Source organism: Equus przewalskii, chromosome 15, assembly GCF_037783145.1.
Source record: "Equus przewalskii isolate Varuska chromosome 15, EquPr2, whole genome shotgun sequence".
NCBI classification, from domain to species: domain Eukaryota; kingdom Metazoa; phylum Chordata; class Mammalia; order Perissodactyla; family Equidae; genus Equus; species Equus przewalskii.
This window is the reverse complement of record NC_091845.1, coordinates 53,609,059-53,631,278: the sequence shown is the minus strand read 5'-3', so window position 1 is coordinate 53,631,278 and position 22,220 is coordinate 53,609,059. Positions and strand designations below refer to the sequence as shown.

The following is a 22,220-nucleotide window of genomic DNA, read 5'->3' as shown; positions in this document are numbered from 1 at the left end:
TTCCCCTAAACTTGATGACTTTAGACAGTAATCATTTATTAGCTCATGATTCTGGGGGTCAACAATTTAGGCTGACTAAGCTGGGAGGGTGTTTTGCTGGTCTAGCCTGGGCTCACTTATAAGGCTGTGGTCAAGTGGTGGGTTGGCTGGGACTCTTGGTCCTCGGTGACCTCCTTCGCCTGTCTGGCAGTGGACAGGCTTTGGCCAGGTTGACAGGAGTGACTGGGCTACATGTCTCATTCTTCAGCAGGCTAGCTTGGGCTTCTCCACGTGGTGGCTGAATTCCAACAACAGCAAGAGAGAGTTCATATAAATGCCTCGTAAGTGAAATCATACAGTATTTGTCTTTTTTGTTACTGGCTTATTTCACTTAGTATTATGTTCTCAAGGTTCCTCTACGTTGTAGCATGTGTCAAAGTTTCCTTACTTTTTAAAGCTGAATACTATTCCATTGTATGTATATAGCACATCTTATTTATCCATTGATCTGTCAGTGGACACTTGGGTTGCTTCTACCTTTTGCCTATTGTGAATAATTCTCCTATAAACATAGGTGTACAGATGTGTGTTCAAGTCCCTGCTTTCATTTCTTTTGAATACATAGCCCCAAGTGGAATTGTTGGATCATATGATAATTCTATTTTTAGTTTTTTGAGGAACCAGTGTATTGTTTTCCATAGCAGTTGCACCGTTTTACATTCCCCCCAGCAGTGCACAAGGATTCCAGCTTCTGCAGTCCTCACTGGTCCACTGGTGACCAAATAACACTTGTTATTTCCTGTTTCTTTGTGTGTGTGTGTGTGTGTGTGTGTGTGTGTGTGTGATAGTAGCCATCCTCATGGGTGTGAGCTGGTATGTATTTTGTTAATTGCATATGATCATGTGACATGTACAGTTTTGCATCCTGTTCTTTGTGAAATGTAACGTTCTATCTTAAGCTTTTTCCTCAGCAGTTTGAATTTTGATAGATAGAAAGGTTTTTTTCATCTCCTTCTCCTCCTCCTTTATGTGGAGTTGTTCACATTGATCTTTTTCCTCTGTGGTTTCTGTCTTTGATTTTAAGCTTAGAAAGTTTTCCTATCCAGAGATCAAATAAACATTCACCAAGTGGAATCTATTCAAAAAATTCTTCATTTTTCATATTTGCATCGAATACCCTGGTGTTTGATTATACTTTTATTGAAGTCCTTTAACTGCAAAGAATTACACAAAATGTTAACACTGGTTCTCCCTGGGTGGTGAGATTATGCATAATTGTTTTTTCTTCTTTCATGTATAACTTTAATGAGTAAAAAAAAGTGGATGTTATTTAAACCAAAATTGACCACGCTCTTCCAGCTCTGGGGGAGACCCTGGCATGGAATGTGGAGAATCTGGCTGAACCCTTGCTAATTCTCCTGGGCCTAGTTTCTTCCTTGGTAAAAAAAAAAAAATAAAGGATGGACTATGGGGTCCTTTCTGGCCCAGAAAGATTCTGTACCCTGTGAAGGAACATGGGCCACCAGAATTCTGTGAGATTCGGGCCTGACTTGATAGGCAGCTATACCTTGGCTGACGCAGCGCCTCCCCAGCCTGATTAAAATATGACACCTTAGAGTCATATTTATGACTTTCTTAGAGAGGAAGGAGCGAGAGGGCCGTGGACAGAGAGTGAATGTCAAGGGGCTGGGGGTGGGGGGTTACCAAGCTGGAGGTTAGGACCTCCGGCATGTGGGTGTCCATGCAGTTGGGACCAGGGAGGGAGAGCAGAATGTTGAAGACACAGCCTGGGGTGCAAATCTCTGTTCTTCCACTGACCATCTTTGTGATTTCCAGGCTTTGACTTCTTCCTGTAAAAAATGGGGATCATAATGGTACCTGCCTCAGAGAGTTGCTGAGGCTTAAAAGGAATAATTTGGGTAAGGTATTTAGAAGAGTGCCGTGCTAAGGAGCTAATCATATTGCAGTATATAAATGTATCAAATCAACACGTTGTACACCTTAAACTTACACAATGTTATGTGTCAATTATATCTCAGTAACAACAACAAAAACAGTGCCTGACACCTGGTAGGCAGTGAACCGATGCTCATTGTTCCTGCCCATCCCTGCTCCTTTCTCACCTCTTGTCCCATCCTTGCCCTCTTCACCTTCTCACCTCTCCCCATGCAGTCCCATCCTCTCCCTCCGATTTCTTTTCTCTTCCCTCCTTCCTCTGCCTCCCCTCTGCTGGTCACCCGACTTCTCCCTCACTGTCTTCTCCCTCACTGTCTTCTCCCCCTCTAACCTCTCCCCTCCCCCCTCCTATCCCTCCTCCTTCCCCTTCCCCTCCCTCTTCCTACCAGTGTTGGCCCTAGATAAAAGCAGGAGATAATTTCCATGCCCCTCCTGTTCCTGCATCAGAGTTCAGAGTTCAGCCCTAGCTGCACTTCCTCCCCGCTTTCCCTGACCTCCCTGATGTCCACCAAGTGTCACTGTGTCACCTGCTTGGCCACTTTGGTCAGTGTGGTGTAGCTAACATTTCTTTGTGTGCTTGCTGGAGCAGCGTCGGTCTCCATTAATCAGTCTCTAAGCTCCATGAGGACAGGGGCTTGTCTGCTTTATTCCCTGTGTCTCCTGTGCCCAGGACAGTGTCTGCACTTCACAGGTACTCAATCTGTATTCTCAGCAAATGATTCTACTCTACACCAGGATGTAAAATAGCAGGAAGTGTAGGCTTTGGATACGGAGCTGAGTTAGAACTGCCGGCTCTAGATGGACAGCGTGACTTTGGGTAACTTACTATCTGAGCCTCAACTTCTTCATCTGTCAAGTGGGGAAATGTGTACCTCTCTTGTGGTTGCTGTATAGATTAAATGAGGGAGCTGGCCCCCTGGCTGAGGTTAAGCTTGCGTGCTCCGCTTTGGCGGCCTGGGGTTTGCGGTTCGCATCCTGGGCATGGACCTAGCACCGCACATCAAGGCATGCTGTGGTGGCATCCCACATAGAGGAACTGGAATGACTTACAACTGGGATATACAACTATGTACTGAGGGTTTGGGGAGGAGAAAAAAAAGAGGAAGGTTAGCAATAGATGTTAGCTCAGGGCCAGTCTTCCTCAAAAAAAAAAAAAGATTAAATGAGATCTTATATCATATACCCAGTACATAGCTACCACTGGAACATTATTTCCCACCCAAATCTCTTCTAAATTTCATTTACATAACCTTGTAGAGGTTGTGAATTAGTCTGTACTTTGAGACCTGAGTTAAGATAATTCATGATTTCCTAGGAAATGTGATTTTATACATCTATGTAAAGACCCAGGACTGGTCATCAGCAGACCTGAGTCCCTCTCCCGGTTCTGCCACCACCTGGTTGTGTGACACAAGGTCAGAGTGACTCTGAGCCTCATGTGTCTTAATCTGCGAAGTGAAGAGTTTGGATCGGATTAAACCTCATCACACAGGCTCCGCCCGGATGGCTTCGGCTCTGACTGCACCACACCAGTACTATTGTTTGCTTGGTATACTTTCTTTAAAAGTTGACTTGAGAGAAGACTTCATATTGCTACTGTAAATATCATAAGTAGAAGGTGACAACAACCACCAGTGGAATGAAAACAACAGTATTACAGAGTCTTGCCAGATACTCCTGCCTCTGCAAGTCCGAAGCTGCCTCATACTTTGTGAAGAAGGGAAATTAGCACATGCTGGAGAGATGGCAACAGCATAATCGCACGCGAGTGAGACGTTCGGCGCTCTCTCAAAAGGGCCATAGGAGTTGAGAAGGGTACAAGTGAGTCAGTGTAATTTGGTGCGGTGTCTAGGGGCGCTCTCCCATTGGGGGCACCCCTGGTACTCATTCCTCACCTTGGAAAACACTGGACTCAATCATAAACCTAGAAGGGACCTTACAGGTCATCTGCCCCACGTGTCATTTAGTAGATGGGTGAGGGGCCAGCTGTGGAAATGGCTGCTCGTGCCCTTAAGCCAGCAGTGTAAGATCCATGCCTGGCTGTGCTGTGCAGTGGCCGAACAACCCCTGAAACATGGAGAGCTCCACCAATGTGGGACCCCAGCCACGACCACGACCAAGCCACTCACAAACTGCCTTCATGGACTAGTCAGTACTTTTATTTTAAGCTCAGTTCTCAAGTATCTGTGCATGTTTTTGGGCTGGCCTCTGTAGGCCAGTCACTTTTTCTTTTAGAACAGAGTGTGTCACTTATAAATAGACTCCAGTCCCTTCAAAACGCTCAGGTTCCTCCCAAACACTCCCTTTGCTCTGTTGGATCCTGTTCTTTCACGTTGGTTGGAAGTAGTGACACGTATGTAATGTACGCATCTAGTACCATTTCAGAGCCACAAAGGGGTTTTGGGTGTGGATTATACTTTTTAAAAAAAAACAGCTTTGTTGAGGCATAATTGATATACAAAAAACATTGGACATATTTATTTATTTATTTAGTTAAAGATTTTATTTTTCCTTTTTGCTCCCCCAAGCCTCCCAGTACGTAGTTGTATATTTTTAGTTATGGGTCCTTCTAGCTGTAACATGTGGGATGTCACCTCAGCATGGCTTGATGAGTGGTGCCATGTCCACATCCAGCATTTGAACCAGCAAAACCCTGGGCCGCTGAAGCAGAGCACATGAACTTAACCACTCAGCCACGGGGCTGGCCCCCACTGGACATGTTAAATGTGTACAATTCGATGGGTTTGGAGATATGAATACACCTGTGAAACCATCACCACAATCAAGATAATAAACATCTATCGCCTCCACAACTTTCCTCCTGTCTCCCCTATTTTTGGCGGTAGGAACACTCACAGTGATCTTAGCTGAGGGCTTGCCATAAACGGCCTTTATTATGTTGAGGTGGATTATCCTGTTTGAGGTTTTATAAATGGCACAGAAAAAGGTAGACAGCAAAGAAAATACTTGGGTCAACATGGAGATTGTACTAGATTGTCAAAGAGATTAAAACCAAACAGAACAAAATGTAGTATTTTAAGTCCTGATCTCCAAAAAGAAGATTACTGTAAAAGTTACTTAGAACAATTAAGACTAGGCCTTATAGGCACCAGAATCTTTTTGTTTCTTTCCTTTCTAGATTTGTCCTTGAATCAAACTCCATGCTTCTTCCCTCCATCCTGTTCACCCTCCCCATTGCCCTCCACCCACTCCCACCCCATCCCTGCGTGGCACATCCAACAGCTTGGCCCACTATTGCCTGGAGTTACCTCAAAGCTGGTGTATTTGGTGCATCCCTTCACTATTATTGCAAAAGCCCACCCTCCCCCAACTTAGATGCTCAAAATAATAAGCATTTACTGTTACTTATGAGTCTGTGGATCGGCTGGGTAGTTCTTGGCTTGGTGGGGCTCACTCGTGTGTCTGCCATGAGCTGAGTATTGGGTGGAAGCGCTGCCCTGCCTGCCCTTCCCATCCCTAATTTGTGAAGCCCTTTTTGCTTCTCAGCAGAGGTATGGTCTTCCTCAGCACCGTTCCCGTGTCTTCTCCCTGTGCCCCAGCTGTACGCTGTGCGTGGTTCTCTCAACAGCAGGTTGAGCATGGGAGGTTTCTCATGGATGACAGCTGAGTTCTTTGTGTTAAAGTCCGTCGCAGTTTACCCTCCCAATCACATACCCCTCCATTTTTCTTCACCTCTTATCGCAAGTAGAATTGTGAATTTCTTTTCCCTTGTTCATCTCTCTGAGTGGGTGGTAAGCTTTTGAGAGGTAAGAATGCATTGCCTTTTCTCTGTTGTATCACCAGCTTCTAGCTCAACACATTATATACAGCAGGTGCTTGGTAAATGTTTGATCACAGATAAATAAACGAATGAATGATTGAATGAAGTGATTGATGAAACCAGGGAGGAGGCAGAATAAGGTCCTGATGACCTCACATGAGTAAATAACATAACTGGAGTTTCCCTTACTTATTTTTGTCCTGTCATTTTAAGCCCCATTGAACCCCAGAGGAGGTACAAACATGGTCTGGTGGGCTTAGTTCTTAACAGTTCCAATTTTTATTTAAATTGTCTTAACTAACTCATTTCAGCAAAATGCTACAGGTTTGCCTCTGGTTGCAAATGCCAGGCTTCCCTAGGAGGTGGCTGTAAAGGGAGAAGGTCATAGGGGAGGGGTCTTGTGGTTCTGGTTTATTTTCTCATTTGATTTATTACACTTGGATTCCTAGTGTCTTCCGGACCCCCCTCAGTTTGCTCGATTCCGCAGAAGCACTCTTGCTCTCTTTGGCCTTGTGTGAGTTACTTCATGCCAGGGAACACTGTGAGCCCGAGCTGCTATCGCCCTGTGAGTGCCTGAGCAGCTGTTTCCAAGACTAGAATAAAGGTGGTAGTGATGGTGGGGAGATTCTTGGCCTCTTTTCTATGAAGTGTCAGGAGAGTTGGATTAATGGGTATTTAGCTAATAAACTGTCCTGCTAGCATGGAATAAGAATTTCATGGGTAAAGCCACAGAGCATTGATATTTACAGCTATCTTTTGTGAGAGAGGAGGGTGCCAAAGTTCTAGATCATTGTGCAGAGCAGCTGTTCTCAACCCTGGCTGCACATCACACCCTGAGGGGTTTTAACAACTACTGATGCCTGATCCCACTCCAGAGGTACCAGTTTCATCTGTCTGGGGAGTGGCCTGGGACTCAGGATTTTTACATCTCGCAATTCTATTGTGCACAGTTGAGAAGCACTGGCTTAGTTTGTCCATTCTCTCTCAGGAAAGGGAAAATGATTCTAGTGTGGTTATAATTATTTGGATTTTCCTGGTTGTTAAATCACAGAGGTTTATATGCTGGGATGAATTAGAGTTGGGTTAGAATAACTGAGATTTATTGGAGAGTAAGGATAACCATCTCCAATATGTTTCTCTGCATCAGCTTGGTCCCCGTCACTTTCTGTTATCACCCCTTTCTCCATCTCACCAAATTGTCTTGAGAGTAATTGCTAGAAAAATAACGAATGCCTGAATGTGTGAATTGTCAGAGTGCTCTTTTACCGTTCTTTCATTTGCTCCTCACATCAGGAAAGGTGGCCAAGAAACAAACTATTTCTCTGACCCAAGTCCTGAAGGAGAAGCTGATTGGCTCAGCCCATCCGCAGGCCCGTGGTCCACTGCGCTCAGCCCATCTGTGAGGTGGGCACAGGTGCCCATGCTGGTCATGAACACTCCATTGTGGCAACCAGCTGCAGACCCACCGCCCGTATCCAGAGGGCTGGTGTCAACTCATCAGAGAGCCTTCTCTTCCCCTGTCGGAGAGCCTGTGGGGGACATTCATTACCACGATATGTTTGGTGACTAGAGATGCAGAAATAAGGGAGCCTGGTGGGCTAGAGGCCAGCTGGATGTCCACTGGGGGACCGCTCAGGCGGCCGGGCCCTGTGCCCTTGCTCTGCTCCTTTTCTGGAATCCACTCAGGTTCTTGTCTTTCCATTATGACTGCACCTGGGGCCTGTTGCGGTTCACCAGGACGCAGTTTATTCTGGGATAGCTACATTTTAACCTCCTTGATAGATTTGAAATATAGCCTTGTTGCCTCGGAGGCTTAGTGAACCCTCTAAGTGTTATTTTTATGCCATCTTTTAGGTGGATTTCTCTTCTGTCTGTGATAGTCTCTTCCAACATAGGTTGATGCTTACTAGTTTCAAGAGGTGATGCTTTTTGACCTTCTCCCAAATTCTGGGGCTTTCTTGATCACAGAGGGTGGTATTTTCAGGTAAAAACAACTAAGTTTCAAATGGCCTGTGGCTGATACATCACATCTTGAGTTATAAACTCAGTGCTTGAATCAGAATCAGGAGCGAGGCTTCGAATTCTAATCTAGTGCTTTTTCTCTTCTGCCCGAGTGAGTTTAATTTTTTTCTTTTCCACTGTTTCTTTTGTAGGGGTTCAGCTGTTGCAAAAATAATTGGTAATAATGTCAAGAAGCTTCAGAAGTTTGCCTCCACGGTCAAGATGTGGGTCTTTGAAGAAACGGTTAATGGGAGAAAACTGACAGACATCATAAATAATGACCACGAAAATGTAAAATATCTCCCTGGACACAAACTGCCAGAAAATGTGGTAAGACTCTGGGATGAAAAGTACATTTGGTTAATTCTGAAAGTCACGCTTGGCTGAGTTAGCACTTGGGACTTGCAGAAATAGGAAGGCTGCTTCCGTCTCGCCCTGTTCCTTTCTACCGCCAAGTTCTTTGCTTGGTTAGTTTTGTTTCTCCTGAGTCTGAAAATGGGCTTTGTATTAGTTTGCTAGGGCTGCCGAAAACAGGGGGCTTCAACAACAGAAATTTATTTTCTCATGATTCCAGAGGCTTCGAGTCCGAGATCAAGGTGTTGGTTGGTTTCTTGAGGCCTCTCTCCTTAAGTGGTAGATGGTTGTTGTCTTCCTGTGACCTCACATGGTCTTCCTGCTGTGTGTCTGTGTCCTGATCTCTAATTCTTATAAGGACACCAGTCATGTTATATGAGGGCCCACCTTAATGACCTCATTCTAACTTAATTCTATAAAGACCCTGTTTCCAAATGCAGTTGTCACCACACCGGGTTTGTTTTTGCCCACTGCCCAGAAAGCCAAACACCGAGATGACAAGATTGCAGCAGAGAGAGGGTTTACTCACAAGGCAGCCACGTGAGGAAGCGAGAGCATGAGCCTCAAATTTGCTTCCCCAGAGGTAGCGACTCAGGGATATTTATGGGCTGGGGGGCAAGGTGGTCTGAAATGTGAAGGCAGGTGACTGGAGGTGAGGAGAGGTGAGGGAATTGATGATCTGTGCAAGCGTAGTCAGACTCCATGCCTCTTCATAGGACCCACGTTCACAAAACGGCGGCATTAGCATGATCTGAGGGTGGAGTTTTTAACCGATTGACATCAGGAGGTCGCTTATCGGACATCTGTGCAGGCCCGGTGGATGGGTTGGTGGTCTCAACCAGCCTGAAGTGGACAAGGAGTTCTAATTCCTGAAAAACAGCTCACACACCCATTACCATGGGGACCCAGGCTCCAGGGAGATGTTATCTATAGGAGCCTAGTGGGAGTCAGATAGCATAGTGCCTAAACTGCACAGTTAACAATGGGTGGGTTAAACAGCTAAAAGCTGTAATCAGTAATTGCAAAAAGGAAAAAAAGTTCCTAGCTACTTAATCATCAATGGCTAACTCTCTGCTGGTTTCACAGTCATATTCTAAGGTGCTAGGGTTAGGACTTCAGTGTATGAATTTTGAGGGGACACAGTTCAGCCTGTAACAGGCTACTTTCTTGGCATTCGAAATGCTGGTCACCTCAAAGCTGGGGCTAACAACCTTGCCCTCAGCTGCTTGTGTCCCCTGGTAACTCCCAATGTACCCTTTCTAAGTGTGTGGACTTTGATCCGCCCACTAGGACAGCTACTGCACTGGTCTGTGATTAATATCAGGGTCAAGGCCTAACTTACAGAAGAAGATCAGAGGAAATAGAGAATTATAGGACTGACAGTTTAAAATTCAAGCTTATTAGGTCTGGGAGAAAAAAAATACAGGTTATTGCCTGGCCTCATTCCAGTGACTTTCGGGGAAGGAAGAAAATAAGCTTGAGGAACAAAAAGGGTATACCCTAATCTGAGTGGAATTTATGGACTTTTCTTGCCAGATTCACCTTTTGGTGGCTTTCTGTAATAGTCTGTTTGAAAACCAGACCCCATCGTGGCTGCCTAATTCCTGTGGTTAACTGGAGAAACTCCTCTCCATTGTTAATGAAATACCCATGACTGTATCTATCCACTCGCCAAGCCTTTATGAGTGTGTGCTGTGTACACAAAGCAGAGTGTTGGGTGCCGGAGACAGAAAGAGGAATAAGGGGCCGTTGCTTCCCTCCAGGAGTCCAGCAGGGGAGACAGATCCATAAACTGATAAATACCAGGAAGCTTGGACGTGCAAAGACCTTGCTGACTGAAGGTTTTTGTTGGGCCTTTGGTTACAGTGTTCATTAGTGTCAGGTGCTGTGATAAGTAGTTTACATATATTGTCTCATTTAATGCTCTCAATAAGCCTCTCAGGTTGATACTATTCGTTTTCCTATAATGGCAGTGATTCTGATTTTTGCAGGGGAAGAAACCAAGGCTCAGAGAGGTTAATGAATTTGCCCAGGGTCACCTAGCTAGAGGCTAGGGTTGGAATTTGATTCCGGGTGGACTCATTCCTGAGCCTGCTGAATCCATTGCCTTCTAGACAATGATGACTTCCTCCTCTGTGTCACTGAACTAGGGCCAGGCTGCATTTCCCCACTGTTGTTCTTGGTTCTGTTGGTGAGGAGGGAAGGGATCCCTAGGGTTCTGAGCTTGGAAGTTAAGTTATCCAAGGATCTGATGGGAAGAATAAAGGGAGCGGCTATACCCACTGCCGTGGAAGGCCTCTGGGTCATCTCTAATCCATGCTTGGAGTAGAGAATTCCTGTGAGCTTCGCATCTCTCATTCCCTTCTGTAGACCACGTGCTTCATTAGTATGTTCCTTCCGCTCTGCTTTGTGCCAGTCCCTTCTGTACCTGTGTCTTCACCCCTACCTGCCCCAAGTGTGTGAACCTGACTTTCTGGTTTCTTTTCTCCTGTAGTTGCTAGTGCGGTGCTCAAGGAATGTTGGGGGAGGTGAATCTGCCAAATGTTCTGTGACATTAAAGCCTGTGCTGTGAATAGGGCAGGAGGGGGAAGGAACTGACATAGAATCAGGAACCATCTTCACTCAGAGCCTGGCCCCCACAGTGATTGACTCCATCACCCTCCCCTGGTCCCCCGGTGTGGACAGAGAGGGGAGAGAAAGGAGGAACTGTCCACTCCCAGGACTAGGTTGGTGTCTGAAGCCTTGTAGATTCATGAAAAGGAAGGGATCCATTCTCTGGAGTGGACACTGGCATGGTTTCTGGTTGTTTGCTGTTAATGGCCAGTGCTCCTAGGACAGCCTTGTACACCTCCTGGGGATGGAATCTTAGGATCACAGGTAATACACATCTCTGATTTTACCAGATCACACCACTGTGTTTGAGAACTCACATCCTTGCCAGTGCTTGGCAGAGGATACACAGGATATTGCAAAACTTTATTTCTTAAGCTGGGGGAAGGTACACAGGTTTTTTTTTTCTTTATACTTTCTGTATTCTTGAACTGTACCTATGAAATGCCTCGTAATAAATAGTTTAAAAAGTTGAGTGATGGTGAAGTGCAGTGGTGAAGGACACACACTTGGAGTCAGAGGGCCTGGGCGTGAAAGCTCACTGAGTGAGCCTGGGAGCCCTGCCCCACCCCCAACCCAACCGAGTCTGGGCTGTTACTAGTGCCTTGGCCTTAGGGCTTTTGTGAGGAGTAAATGAGATGATGCACATAAATCGTTTAGACTTAAGCATTTGTTAAAAGCTAGGGTTCAGTTCCTGAACACAAGACAAGATGAGAAGACAAGGATGAGAGGCAGTGACAACTATATTTCGTAGAGGATGCTGCAATCGTAAATCCTGGTGTCATATGGAGCACATACTGACACAGAACCACACCACTTGTCTATCAGTAGCCATACTGTGGTGACAGCTCACATAGAAGAACTAGAAGGACTTAGAACTGCAATATACAACTATGCACTGGGGCTTTGGGGAGGAAAACAAAAAGAAGTAAAAAAAAAACCACCAACAAAAACCAGGGTTTTGTTTTTGTTGGTGGTTTTTTTTTTTTTAGATTTATATATTTATTTCAGAGTTTTTCACATATCTCACTTGAGCATTTAAAAACTCAACTAGTGTTAGAAAAGATCCACATTGTTACCATTTTTTAAGATAAAAAATCAGACGTAGAATCGATTGACTCACATAGAGCAAATGTGGCTCTGGAGCTCATAAGCTAGCTTTAATCATTTTTGCCTTGCAAATTCAAGCGGGAGAGACTTGTTGCATTTCCATCAACATGAGATTCATATTGAGGATGTCTGTCAGTTGGTGTGCTGACTTGAGACTGCGAGTCTTTCTTGCTTGGGGCCCCCAAGCTGCTGCCAGCCTGACCCTTCTCAGGTCCATGCCCGTCATGTGATCCCCTCCACATGGGAGCCTTTTGTAACAATGACATCACTGTGTCATCACCTGCTCAATAAAAACTGGGATGGTCTGGGTTTGCGATTTCCTCTTAGACCTGAATGGAGGGAACGCTTCTTATTTCCTGTCCCTACAAGATAAAAATTGTTGATCCTGTTTTATAGCTTATCTGTCCAGGGCCTGTGTTTAGAGGTCATCCAGATAGGGAGCTCTTCTGCCTTCTCCTTCCAGCTTTAACCAAGCTCCGTATGACACCAGGATTTACGATTGCAGCATCCTCTATGAAATATAGTTGTCACTGCCTCTCATCCTTGTCTTCTAAGCCTTTCCAGCTCTTTTTTTTTTTTTCATGAGGAAGACTGGCCATGAGCTAACATCTGTTGCCAATCTTCCTCTTTTTGCTTGAGGAAGACTGTTGCTGAGCTAACATCTGTGCCAATTTTCCTCTATTTTATGTGGGATGCTGCCACAGTGTGGCTTGACGAGCGGTGCTAGGTCTGTGCCTGGGATCTGAACCTGCAAACCCCGGACCACTGAAGCAGAGTGTGTGAACTTAAGCACTACACCATTGGGCCTTGCCAGCTCTTTTTTTAAAACAGCTTTACTGAGATATAATTCACAGACCATACAATTCACCCATTAAAGTGTACAATTCACTGGTTTTTAGTGTATTCACAGAGTTGCGCAACCATCACTGCAATCAATTTTAGAACATCTTCATCACCTTAGAAAGACATCTCCTGCCCTGTAGCAGTCATCACCTATTCCCCACCATCCCAGCACTAAGCAACCACTAACCTACTTTCTGTCTCTCTAGATTTGCCTATCCTGGGCGTTGCATGTAAATGGCACCATACAATAGGTAGTCTTCTGTGACTGGCTTCTTTCACTTAGCACAATGTTTTGAAGGTTCATCCATGTTGTAGGGTGTATCAGTACCCACAGTTCTTTTTTATGGCTGAATAATTTTCTATTTTATGGATGTACCGTATTGTGTTTATTCACTCACCAGTTGATGGACATTTGGGTTGTTTCCACTTTTTGGCTGTTATGCATAATACTGCTGTGAACATTTGTGTGCAATGTTTTGTGTGAACACGTTTTCACTTCTTTCGAGCATCTCCCTAGGAGTGCAATTGCTGGGTCGTATGGTAACTCGTTAACTTTTTGAAGAACTGCTAGGCTGTTTCCACAGTGGCTGCACCATTGTCCGTTCCCAGCAGCAGTGCGTGAGGGTGCTACTTTCTCTACATCCTTACCACCGCTTGTTCTTAACTAACTTTCTGGTCCTAGCCATCCTAGTGGGTGTGAAGTGCTATTTCATTGTGGTTTTGATTTTCGTTTGACTGATGGCTAACGATGTTGAGCATCTTTTCATGTGCTTATTGGACATTTGTATATTTTCCTTGGAGAAATGTGTGTTCAGATCCTTTGCCCATTTGAAAAATTGGGTTATTTGTCTTTTTATTATTGTGTTGTAGAAATTCTTTATATATACTAGATATAAGTCCATTTTCAGATGCATAATGCAGAAGTATTTTCTCCCATGCTGTGAATTTTTACTTTGTTGATGGTATCCTTTGAAACATAAAGTTTTAAATTTTGGTATCCAATTTATATATATATATATATATATATATATTTTTTTTTTTTTTGTGTGAGGAAGATTAGCCCTGAGCTAACTGCTGCCAATCCTCCTCTTTTAGCTGAGGAAGACTGGCCCTGAGCTAACATTCTTGCCTATCTTCCTCTACTTTATACGTGGGATGCCTGCCACAGAATGGTGTGCCAAGCGGTGCCATGTCTGCACCTGGGATCCAAACCGGCAAACCCCAGGCCGCCGAAGTGAAACGTTCACACTTAACCTCTGTGCCACTGGGCTGGCCCCAAATTTATATATTTTTCTTTTTTACTAACTCTTGATTTGGTTTCTTGCATAGGCTGCATTCACTGATGATTTCTCAGCACCTAGAATGGTGACTGGCATTACCTGTGGTCTGAATGAATGCCAGGGACAGTGGAAGTGGTAAGGAAGAACAGACCAGGGTGAAGAGTTTTGTTTCAGTGCTTTGGGTGGTGTCTTATGGGATGTAAGTTTAGGCCAAGACAATTCAAAAAAGATAAGACTATTTGCTTTTGGGTAATAGGGTTGTGATAATACCTATTAATTTTGGCCAAAGGTCTTCTGTGAAAATTAGAATATCAGTTCAGTGGGAAGCCTCAGTGTTAACTGTTTCCTCCCTTGATTTAGCTTTTTTTTTTTTTTTTTGGTGAGGAAGATTGGCCCTGAGCTAACATCCATTGTCAATCCTCCCCTTTTTGCTTGAGGAAGATTGTTTCTGAGCTAACATCTGTGCCAGTCGTCCTCTACTTTGTATGTGGGATGCCGCCACAGCATGGCTTGATGAATGGTGTGCAGGTCCACACCCGGGATCCAAACCCACGAACCCTGGCTGGACTGCCAAAGCATAGCGTGCAAACTTAACCACTATGCCACCAGGCCAGCCCCTGGGTTTAGCGTTTTGATTTTCTTTGGAGGAGTAATCTTCACTGGAGCTTCTCAAATTTAAGTGTTCCTCAGAATCACTTGGAGAGCTTAAATATATAAGTTGGATACCAAAATTAAAAACTATTTTTTTATGTTTCAAAGAATACCATCAAGAAAGTAAAAACACACAGCATGGGATAAAATACTTCTGAATTATGTATCTGAAAATGGACTTGTATCTAGTCTATATAAAGAATTTCTACAACACAATAATAAAAAGACAAATAACCAAACTTTTCAAATGGGCAAAGGATCTGAACACACATTTCTCCAAGGAAAATATACAAATGTCCAATAAGCACATGAAAAGATGCTCAACATGGTTAATTTAAGTGTTCCTCGGAATCACCAGGGATTACTGGATCCACCTGGGGGCCTCTGATTCGTTAGGTCTCAGGTGAGGCCTGTGCATTTGCATTCCTAACAAGTTCCCAGGTGATGGTGATACTGTTGGTTTAGGAACCACACACTTTGGGCATCACTGCTTGATATTACTGGTGTAGTATTGGGGTAGCCAAGCCGTTAACAGCTGGTTTTTTTATTCCAGAAGCAACCTCACTTACCGACAGTGGCATATTTGTATAAGAATCATCAGATAAGATTGATCTGAGGACCATTTCTCTGAATGTAGAGCCAAGGATGTGAATTTCATCTAGGATCTTGGCCAAAATTGTGGTTAAGAGAACAGAAGGGAAGCACAATACTTTTGAACCTCTGCTATGTGCCAGCTACTGCTTTGCTATATGTGTTATTCATGCCATTGTGTTTAATCTAAATATTCATTCCCTCAAGACCCTAGGTGAGTTGCCCAGAGTCCAGCTAGCTAACTGGTGATAGAGCTATACCAAGATGCCTACACACTGCACCGTGATAACCGAGCCGGGGGATACAAAAGAGCCTTCAGGCTTGTCCACACAGACTTGCCTGGCTCTTTTTCCAGTGGTTTTACTTATTATTGGTTTTTTTTATTAACTTGGACCAAGAACCCTGGATTCCTGAAAGTCTGGGTATTAAGTGGACCAACCATGATGCCTTGGTTCTGATTTGATTATTTGTCCTCCATGCCAATGACAGGCAGCCCTTTTGTTCTGAGTTGTCTTTCCCAACTTACTTCAGGCTCTGTAATGCTGCCACCCTCAGAAAGATTTTGACCGTGATATAGGTTGGCATTTCCTAAGCAGTGTCTTGATTTTGTTCAGAGTAAAAGATAGGATAGAGGCTTAGCTAAGGGTTTTATTCTGAAGGAGAATATTCAAATTCCCATGTTGGTTGAGGAGAGCTCATTCTGATACCGTGTGAGAGGAATAATGTTCTGTGAATGGACCTTGTGCACCATACAAATGTGGCTCGTATCACACATTGCCTCTGTGGGTTAAACCCTAACCACTCTGCCAAGGAGAAGCTTCTTTGATTTATTGAAGAAGGAAATTTTATTTGATTTGTTGAAGAAGGAAATGTAAGAGACAGGAAGAAATCTGGACCAGCTGGCAGCTTCCTTGCAAATGTTTTTTAACAAGGGACCTGGGGATGGGCTGATTCCTTAAAAGTTAAGAATTTGTAGGAAGCAGGTAGATTTTTCTGATGAATGATCTTTTGCATTTGTTTCATATCATTTCAAAGCACTGTGCTTTATATAACTTAATTGGAAAGTGCTCTGTGAAGTAGTTGGGTAGGAAAGGTGACTTTTATCCCCATTCTATATATGGGGTAACCAAGGTCAGTGAAGATAAGTCACTCGTCCAAGGTCACACAGCTGATCAGTTGCGTTCATCTTTTCTCTGTGGTTCTGGTGTCTTTTCCATTTCACCGTGTTGGCAAGTGCCCTGAAAGGGGGTGTCTGTGCATGTATGTGTTGGAGATGGATGGGGAAGAGGAGAAACAATAGAAACAATCCAGAGAAGAAAGGTTTTAATTAAAATTCAGGCTTCCAGGCTCTATGTGAAAAAGAGTGTAGAGAGCAGAAATCCCTGCCTAAGTAAGACTAGTAACCCAAGGGGGAGTGAGGGCTCCGAGTTCCTGGTAGGGCTAGGGGGGATTGGGTGGGACCACAGGCAAATATATACAAAGAGCGTTGCCAGTAAAGGACAAACAGACTAACTGTGGGTTGGCATTGGGAGGCTAATGGAATAGAGTAAGAAATCATTTTTCTGGAGGAGGCAGAATCTCCAGATGCTAGGGAACTAATAAGCAGGTCGATTTTTGGTGATGTGTCTTTACCACCTGTGGCTACCCAGCCTAGATTACCAATCTGGAGAAGCCCCTCTGAAGAGGAGAACAGGTTTTCCCCTGCCTTTGGAGGTGTGAATAAAGACAGAGAAGTGCTAGACTTTGGGTTATGATCTGCTATATGGGGAATGATTCTTTATGTTGCCATTCAAATCAGCTTAAGCTGAGATAGAGAATGCTTTGGTTCATATGACTAAAAGTCCAGGTAGAGCTGGTTTCGGATGCAGCCTGAACCATTAGCTTAAATGATGTCAACAAAGCCCTGTGTTTTCCTCTGTTTCTCGGCTCTGCCTTCCACAAAGTTGGCTTCATTCACATCAGAGCCCCTTGGCAGGTCTAGATTCTCTCCTCCCATTTGTAAAATGGTTACAGCTGTTCCAGACCCCACACCACCATCCCACACTGTTCAAGGAAAGATCCAACAGCTCCCGCAGAAGAGCAAGGAAGCAGCTGTTCCCTAGAGGCCCCAGCAAATGTCTCCTTGGCTCTGAGTGTTTTACGTGCCCATTGGCTTCAACAAGTTAAGGACCGACCATCCATGGAGCAGGGGAGGGGCTAATTCCACCCAAATTGCAGGGTTAAAATGGGGAAGCAGTAGCTTTTGAAATGAAGTTCAGGGGCACTTTTGCTAGAAATAAGGGGAATGGAGGCTGGGTGGTAAATTACAGAACTCTTTCCTGCCAACCAAAGGGATAAAGGAATGAAATAATTCCAGATAGATTTCCTTGGGGAATTCTTTGAGTGAGGGAGTAACTTTTAGCACATATATTAGTTAAAAGAATAGACTAACATCTAAGAGGAGACATAATAATTAAGTGGCTTAAAGGACAAAGGGATTTATTGCCCTCTCACATAACAGCGGTCCAGCAGCTTCGCTTCACACCACTGTTCCTGGCCCCATCCTTCTTTATCATTTCCTATACCATCTCCTAGTTAAGGTTAGTTAAACCCTAGTTAGTCTGGGTTGCCATGGGTTTCAGCCAGCAGAAAGGGGGAAAAGAAAGTGTGGAGGAAGCAGCCCACTGTTTTCAGGGCTCTGGTCCGTAATTGGTGTTCACTGCTCCCTCTGACATTCCGTTGATGGGAACTTGATCCATGCCTTGTGTAACTGCAAGGGCTGCTGGGAAATGTAGTCCCTAGTGAGGTGGACAGCGACCAGCTTACAGCTCTGTGACGATAAGGAAAGGGAGAAGGAATTTTGGTGAGCAGTTGGCGGTCTTCATCACTGCTTTCAAACTAGATTTCCTATGAGGCTTACCCATCCTGAATGGTGTTTCTGTGGCAGATAACACTTCCTCAGAGAAGAATCCTCATCTGAGACCCTTCATTTCGGGGACCAGGAATGCTTGATGAAACTATATCAGTTCCAGTTAGGTTCAGGGATATGTGACACAAAACCTGAAATAACAGTGACCTAAGCAAAGTAAGTGTTTGCTTTTTCCCTCCTCTTATATAAAAGACGTTCATCATATTAACAGTGCATCATGGTGTCAGGGATCCTTTTTGTCCTCTGTTCTGCCATCTCAGCATTTGGTTTCCTCCTCATAGTCCAAGACACCTGTCTGAGCTCAGGCCATCTCTTCCCATTCTCTCTGGAAAGGAAGGAAGAAAGGCTTTCAGTGGCATTTCCGAGAAGCCACACGTGACACTTCCATTTCCACTCCATTGGTCAGAACTTGATCATGTGGGGCCCCTAGCTGCTAGGACACTGGGCAGTGTAGCCTTCTTTCCTGGTATTCATGAGCCTTGCCCCAAATTGAGGGTTCTTCTGCTGAGGAAGAGGGGAGAGCAGACGTGGGCAACAACAAGCAGTTTCTGCTGGAGACTGTCTGCCCCGCGTCCTCACTGGATGCCCTTCCCTCTGCCTGTGTATGTGTTTCTCTGCCCGTGGTAAATTTTAAAACCCATCTTCGTACTTATCTGAAGGAAGAAATCAGCATAGTAGCCAGCATGTAGTGAGTGCATACCAGGCGCCAGCCACTGTTCTATATCATTTATTCTTCACAACAGCACTCTCAAAGTGCTTATTAACCAAGGAGAGTTTCGTGCAGGACTATTTACAAAGGTGTGGGCAGACTCAAGGGCACAGAAAGGGCTTGGTGAAGTGCCTGGAGATTAGCAACAGCAGGAAGCCATGAGCACTCCTGAAAGGATAAGGGGACAGACCCCTGTTGCCAAACCAGCCTGACCAGAGCTTAGAGACGTGGAAGAGGGGCTGCCTTTGAGGATGTATGACTACAGTATGAAGCCAAGCCTGCTCTCCTCGCAGCCTGTGCAGGACGGTCCCCAGGAGCCTGATAAACACCTTGACCTGTCCCTTCTCCCACCTCACATCTCCAAAGTGCCCCTCTTTGGCTGAAGCCAACTGGAAGGCAGAGAGCAAGGCTGTCCAGGGGAAACAGTCCACAGAAAGCAACCTCCTGGGGAACAGAGTGGGGCAAAGAAGGGCAGGAAATGGATTGGGGGGTTGAGAGAGCAGCTGAGAAGAGCCCACACAGTCTTATTATGACTCCCTTTTATGGGTAAGAAAGCTGAGGCACGGAGAGGGTGAGTCACTTGCCCAGCTGGTAAGCGACCGAGGCAGGACCCTCCAGGCTTCAGATGCATGGCTTGAATGAGGAAGGCAGAGCACACACCACACTTGGCTTTATCGTCTGTCTGCACAGTGCACTTTGCACAGTAGGCATCTGAGAAATGATCAGTGAATGAAACCGTTTGGATGGGCGTGTTTTGGTATAGGAGTGACCATTTCCTCCTTGCCATCGCAGGTTGCCGTCTCCAACCTCAGCGAGGCCGTGCAGGATGCAGACCTGCTGGTGTTTGTCATTCCCCACCAGTTCATTCACAGAATCTGCGACGAGATCACTGGGAGAGTGCCCAAGAAAGCCCTGGGAATCACCCTCATCAAGGTAACTCACCTGTGACCCCTCGCCAGATGTTGGTTACTGGGAAATTTCATCTCACTTTCATCTGTTGGAGATGAGGAGCTGAAGGAGAGGTTATGGCAGTTTTTTGTTTCTTTAAAGATGCTTGGAAGATAATCAAAAACACACATCCCGCGAGCTGAGCTGAACTCAAATTTAGGAGGGGGCTGCTTTCTGTCACAGCAGCGGTCATGCCTCCTATCACAGCAGCTCCTCCTCGTGCACCTTGCTATCAGAAACAGCCTTCCTGTCTGGTACTCAGCCTTCGTTCTGGAAATCACCAGTGGTTTGCATTAGCTGGGAAATTAATCATCGTTAGTTCCCACTCCTGTGTATGTTCTCTGAAGAGGGAGTTGTTTTGTTTTTTTTAAAGATTTTATTTTTTATTTTTCCTTCTCTTCCCCAAAGCCCCCAAGTACATAGTTGTATATTTCAGTTGTGGGTCCTTCCAGCTGTGGCATGTGGGACGCTGCCCCAGTGTGGCCTGAAGAGCAGTGCCGTGTCCGCGCCCAGGATTGGAACCGGTGAAACCCTGGGCCACCGAAGCAGAGCACACGAACTTAACCACTCTGCCACGGGGCCAGCCCCAGAAGAGGGAGTTTTTAACCAGAAGTCCACACACCACCCCACAGGTCCATAGAAAGAACTCAGGAGGTTCATGAACTTAAATGTGGGGGAAAAAATTGCGTTTTTATTCATTTTAACCTCTAACTGAAACGAGCATTTCTTTCATTTATGAATGTAGGCCACAAGCCAGAGTTTCAGTAACAGTAGTATTAGCAGGACTTGTGACCCTGTTGTTAATAGAAACCACAGGTATTTTCATATCACTTTATAATAAATGGCTTCAGGTATCTCAAGGTATCATTTAGGCTCATCACTACTTTGAAATTATGGTAATTATTAGACCTGCCATGACATCTTTTCCTAATTGCATTAATAAAATTGCACATATATTACTTGGTTGCAAATTTGATGGGTTTTTTCCTAACATTTTGATAACTATATTTCAATATAGTTGGCTTCCTTGGTAATTGTATATATCTTGCTTTATGCATATGAAATTCTAAGAATGAGTTCATAAACTTTGCTGGACTGCCAGGGGTGGGGTCCACATCATAAAAAAGATTAAGAACCTCCTAGAGAGACTCTGTTCCAGAATGTTCGTAGATGAATGTTTATGAAAGCACACTGGAACAGCTCAAATGTCAGTCAGCAATAGAATAGGTAAATGAATGCTGGACTATTTGTTTTGGAATACTACACAGTAGTAAACAAGAATGAACCAGGAGGGGCTGGCCCGGTGGCACAGTGTTTGAGTGTGCACGTTCTGATTCGGCAGCCCAGGGTTTGCCAGTTCAGATCCTGGGTGCAGACATGGCACCACTTGGCAAGCCATACTGTGGTAGGCGTCCCACATATAAAGTAGAGGAAGATTGGCATGGATGTTAGCTCAGGGCCAGTCTTCTTCAGCGAAAAGAGGAGGATTGGCAGCAGTTACCTCAGGGCTAATTTTCCTCAAAAAATAAATAAATAAATAAGAAGAATGATTTTTTTTTTTTTGCGGAAGATTTGTGCAGCTGCATGGGTAAATCTCTAAAATAAGAATGTAGCACAAAACAGCACATCACAGATGAACAGTACAATTTCATTTATAGGCCTTCAAAAATAGGCATGAAGCCATAACATATTATTTAGGGACAGTTTTATGTGGCAAGATGATCAAGAAAGGCCAGGGAGCAGTGCATACGGCACTCAGGATGGTGGGTCCCTGGTGGGGGCGGGGGAGCGGTGCTGAGCAGGAGAAGGGACTTCAGCAGAAACACAGGCCTTCAGTGGTGTTGGTCACGTCCCGTTTCTTCACTTGAGGGGTTACAGTTCATTTTCTTTTCATTTTATTGCTGTTCTTTAAACAGTACATACACAGTATATATGTTTTCTCTGGTAAGAGAGATTTTTCAAGTTGTATATGCCATTGGCTGTGTGAGTCTAGATGACTTATAAAGCAACTATCTGCTGCCTCTTTTATTTGGTGGTTTGTCTTCCGCTAACTTGTTGACATCTTTGTAGGGCATAGACGAGGGCCCCGAGGGGCTGAAACTCATTTCTGACATCATCCGAGAGAAGATGGGCATTGACATCAGTGTGCTGATGGGAGCCAACATTGCCAGTGAGGTGGCCGCAGAGAAGTTCTGTGAGACCACCATCGGTGAGGGCTGGCTGGGGAAGGGGCCTCGGGAGCCTGGACATTTTGGGTCTGAACATATACATTTTCCATTTCTGGAATTTTCTGTAGTGGACTCTTTTCTGCCCCCTTAACATTCCTCAGGTTGATAGTCCGTGGGGAGGGGATTTTATGTAAGGAGGCCATTCTCTTGAAACTGAAGTGTATCAACAGCCCCCAGAATGAAAGTAAAGCCAAAGAGACCATTTCGACCACCAGGGTCCAAATTACCAATGTTAGGCACAGACATGCAGGGCTGCTTGTACTGAGAAGCA

General features: G+C 44.8%; 1 protein-coding gene across 2 annotated transcripts in view; it reads left to right on the top strand.

Annotated features, from left to right (window-relative positions):
• The window catches only part of GPD1L (glycerol-3-phosphate dehydrogenase 1 like), a 59,569-nt gene that overhangs the window by 5,262 nt on the left and 32,087 nt on the right, over positions 1–22,220 (top strand). For both annotated transcript variants that reach the window (XM_070575899.1, XM_070575900.1), the window contains exons 2-4: positions 7,870–8,047; positions 19,566–19,706; positions 21,792–21,930. In XM_070575899.1, the coding sequence (XP_070432000.1) occupies positions 7,870–8,047; positions 19,566–19,706; positions 21,792–21,930 (458 nt within the window). The remainder of the gene's footprint in view (positions 1–7,869; positions 8,048–19,565; positions 19,707–21,791; positions 21,931–22,220) is intronic.